Here is a 3,749-nt window from a genome sequence, read left to right as displayed (position 1 = left end):
AAATGTGGTAAATTCATAATTCTAAATAAACATGATCAAAAGCAATCCAAATACGTTTGCGATTGTGGCTCATATGATCGATCTATCAATGAAATCCTACCAAGCCTATATAATTGATTTCTGATATATTCAAATTTTTTAAAAATTAACTAATATATTAGATATAAAATTGAAATTTTATGTCTAATAAAACTCCTAACTTACTTTCAATTTAGTTTTTAGTAGGTTGATGGATTTTAAAAAAATATCTTAATAAAAATTAAAATTCAAAATCAAAAGATTAAGGACATGTTAGACATTTTTTAAAAGTTGAAAAACTCATCACGCATTTTTTAAAGTTAAAAAAAAAAAAAACAAAAAATCAAAATTAATGAATAGACTTGCAATTTAACATAAAATCAAAAATTTTAAATCGAATTTTCAAATTAAACAATCAAAATAGGTTCTTTTCTTTCTTTAACTACAACAATACCGGAATAGAGGGTCACACTTTTAACTTCAAAAGAGAGTACATGTCAATTACTAATAAGTAAATGTCCCTTTGGCCAATCAATAAGTTTAGTTTCATAATGAATATGGAAATTTATTAAGTACCAACTAATAATGTATCACAAGCAGAAACCAAGATACAAGCTGAACCATAAGATACCACAAGCAGCTCTTCTAGTGTTTGCTGTTTCTTAATGCCACCATTGTTTTTATCACTATTGTGATGGCTTCATCCAAACTCCATTGGCGTCACAGGGACAGAAAGTAACTCTTGGACATTTTACTCTCTGCAAGTAACTCAAATTTGGAAAAAAATTCTGAAGTTCTCTCCAGTCTATCTTCAGTTCTCTCATGTATTTCAGACGAACAACCTCGGCAGTCCACGACTCGTTCCCAAGCTCTGCTAGTTTCCCTCCTCTAATGTAGAGTCTCTTGAGGCTTGTCAATTTTGAAGGATTTAGCCATAGGGGTAGCTTTTCCTCAGGAAGACATTCCATCTCAAGCTTCTCTAGCTCTTTTGGCAATTCTAAGATCACACAACCAGACTGATTCCTTTGTTTGGTCAATTTCTTGGATATTTGTTTGCTGATCTTCTTGGATAATTGTCGTGTAATGTCCCATTTGCTCAATGATGGTTGCTTCACCTCTTCCGCACCCCATGCGATTGAGAGATTTCGAAGGCTACCATGCTCCCCAAGATCTTGGAGAACACGTAGATCCGTTTTGTTAGGGAAATCACGGCGGCTTGTGTTGATGCTCAACTTTCTTAGCTTCTTCAAGCCTTTCAGATCATTAAGACTTGAATTTCCTGTAACAAAACCCTTCAGGACTCTCAGTTCAGTTAGTGCAGATATACTCTTGGGCATCCCATTAAGCATATAGCAACCAGAGACATCCAAATGTGTAAGCCTCTTGAGAGATCCTATGCCTTGAGGAAGTTTCTCCAAATTGAAACAAGATTTCAAGTCTAAAACACTGAGATGGCTCAGTGATGTTATGGAATTTGGAAGCTCATTGATCCAAGAAATCCCTTGGAGGCTCAAAAGCCTCAGTTTTTTCATTTTCTTCAAACCTTGTAAGAACTCTAGGTTTTCAACTTCAATTTGCTGCTCATCAATTGCACTCTGCCACCTCCCCAAGTAAAGAACTTTGAGGTTTCTCAGCTTTAGCAACCACTCCACAACTTTGGTAGTTCTCATGTCTGCTTCTCCCTTCTTGGCTAACCACTCCAATGCAGAATCAGGGAAAGGTTGGTTAACATTGAAGATTGCTTCCATTATTTCTTCCAAATTCCGATCCTTCGTCGGTGCTTCCGGTGGGTGAGAGCCTCCCCCTTTCACTAGAAAAATCCTGTCACATCCAGAAGATTTACCAGTTGGGTTGTCCCCAAAATCATAATCTAAAAACTCATTTGCTATGGCCAGTTTAATTGCAGCAGAACGCACAAAAGGGGGGATTCTAAATCTCTTTTTGACTTTCTTTTGTTCTTCCTTCACTGGCACAATCAAACCCTTCTCCGCAAATTCCTTAAGAATCTTACCAGCATGAACTTCAGGCGTTTGATTCCCACTACCTAAAGGGTCCAGTAAGCCTTCTCCAATCCACCAATGTGTAAGAAACCGCTTCTTCAACACAACATTTTCAGGAAACACAGCAAAATACAAAAAACACTTCTTACAAATATCATCACTGAACCCATTATTATACATTTCCTGAATTTCTATAAAAGCAGGACTTTCACCAAACACCTCGTGGGCATACAAATTTGGCAACTTGAATTCACTCTTCCTTGGCGTGTCGCTCCCTCTATCAATCAAATGGGCTGTGATTCCAGCCAAGGAAAATTTGTGGTAAGAAGGGATCCGGAACTTCAACGTCTTCATATCCTTGCTTATCGCATCAAGAAAAGTTTCTTCGATTCTTTGAGATGCATTGACGCTTTTGATAACTTCCTCCAGACTGGTTTTTATGCCGTGTATTGGCTCATTGAGCTGCTTATCGAGCTCCTTTGTCGTCTCCAACGCCTCCTTCAAATGCTCGATGTTGCTCAACAATTTCTTGAAATTGGGGTCTTGATGGTCCTCCTCGATCTGATTGGCGGCGGATTGAGGTGGGGCGGTGCGATTTTGGATGGCAGTGGAGAGATTTGTGTGCAGCTGTGATAGCGATTCGATCATTTGGGAAATAGTTAGAATTTCAGTTGAAGTTTGGGAATTGAAGGAAGCAGATCGGGAAGCCATTGCTGCAGAAAGGTATGTGAAGTTCACATAGATTCGAAGAAAATTGAAAGATATGAAAGTTCGTCGGAACTCGGAAGAAGTGGACCAAGTGTGGTTAGAGGTTGGAAGTAAATATTAATGTGGATAACGACCACAATTTAATTCTTTAGGGCCTATTTGTGGGTCAAATATATTATGTCGGGACATCATATCATTTTTATTTCACGGTTTGACCGACTGATATATCATATCCTTTTTCACTTTTTTCAACATGTGTACAGTAATTCTCGTTGTTCAAGAATTCTTGTTTAGGTAGTTCATATCATCTAACAACTTTCCCAGTTTCTCTACCATCACTTCATATGTCTCCTCCCTTTTCATACTCGATCTACACTCTCTCCTCCATTCCTATGACCCACTTATGTTTTTATTTCTTTATTCTTTTATTGAGTTTATTTCATTATACTTCAAATGTAATCTTTTTCTACTATATCCATTTTATTAAGAAACCATGGTATTTCAATTAGTTCTATGCACCCATTTTTTACCTTCAACTTACATTTTTCCCTCCAGTGTCATGTGATAGAGTATATTAATAATTTATTATCTATAAATTATGTCATTCAAGTTTCCATTTTTATTTGCTTAGTATATCATTATTTATCTGTATAATGCCCATTAAAAAAATCACAATATTTTGGATTAAATCTTTGTACACGATTTCTCAAAAATAAAAAAAATCTCTTCATATACAACATCAATATTCAAAATCTACTATTCAAAAACACATTATAAAACCTCAATATAAAACTCATCCGTGAATATATATGAGAAAAGCCTCAACAAAATCCCTAAAATCAAACAAAAGCAAAACTTTTTTTTTTTTTTTTTCTAAATGCCTCATTAAAATATTTAATTGATCATTCATAACCCTTTAGTTCTTGATAATTTTTAAAAACTAAATTTATAAATACTACTTTCACTCGTTTATTTTTATTTTTTATGGGTCTTACTTTTGAAGAATTTTTTTAAAATTCAAGT

The 3,749-nt window shown here is 35.3% G+C and overlaps 1 protein-coding gene across 1 annotated transcript; it reads right to left on the bottom strand.

Annotated features, from left to right (window-relative positions):
• Positions 1-557: 557 nt before the first annotated feature.
• Positions 558-2,889, bottom strand: LOC120068331 (disease resistance RPP13-like protein 4). Its single transcript, XM_039020062.2, has one exon. The coding sequence runs from the start codon at positions 2,727-2,729 to the stop codon at positions 705-707; it is 2,025 nt and encodes a 674-aa protein (XP_038875990.2). The 5' UTR covers positions 2,730-2,889; the 3' UTR covers positions 558-704.
• Between the last annotated feature and the right edge of the window lie 860 nt (positions 2,890-3,749).

Source organism: Benincasa hispida, chromosome 12 (genome assembly GCF_027475165.1).
Source record: "Benincasa hispida cultivar pf3 chromosome 12, pf3_genome.v1.1, whole genome shotgun sequence".
NCBI lineage: Eukaryota > Viridiplantae > Streptophyta > Magnoliopsida > Cucurbitales > Cucurbitaceae > Benincasa > Benincasa hispida.
Note: the sequence above shows the minus strand (reverse complement) of the source record. Positions and strands in the feature narration are given on the sequence as shown.

What these genes read in the sequence shown, in the direction of transcription:
- LOC120068331 (XM_039020062.2), bottom strand. Translation starts at nt 2,729, where the DNA reads ATGGCTTCCCGATCTGCTTCCTTCAATTCCCAAACTTCAACTGAAATT.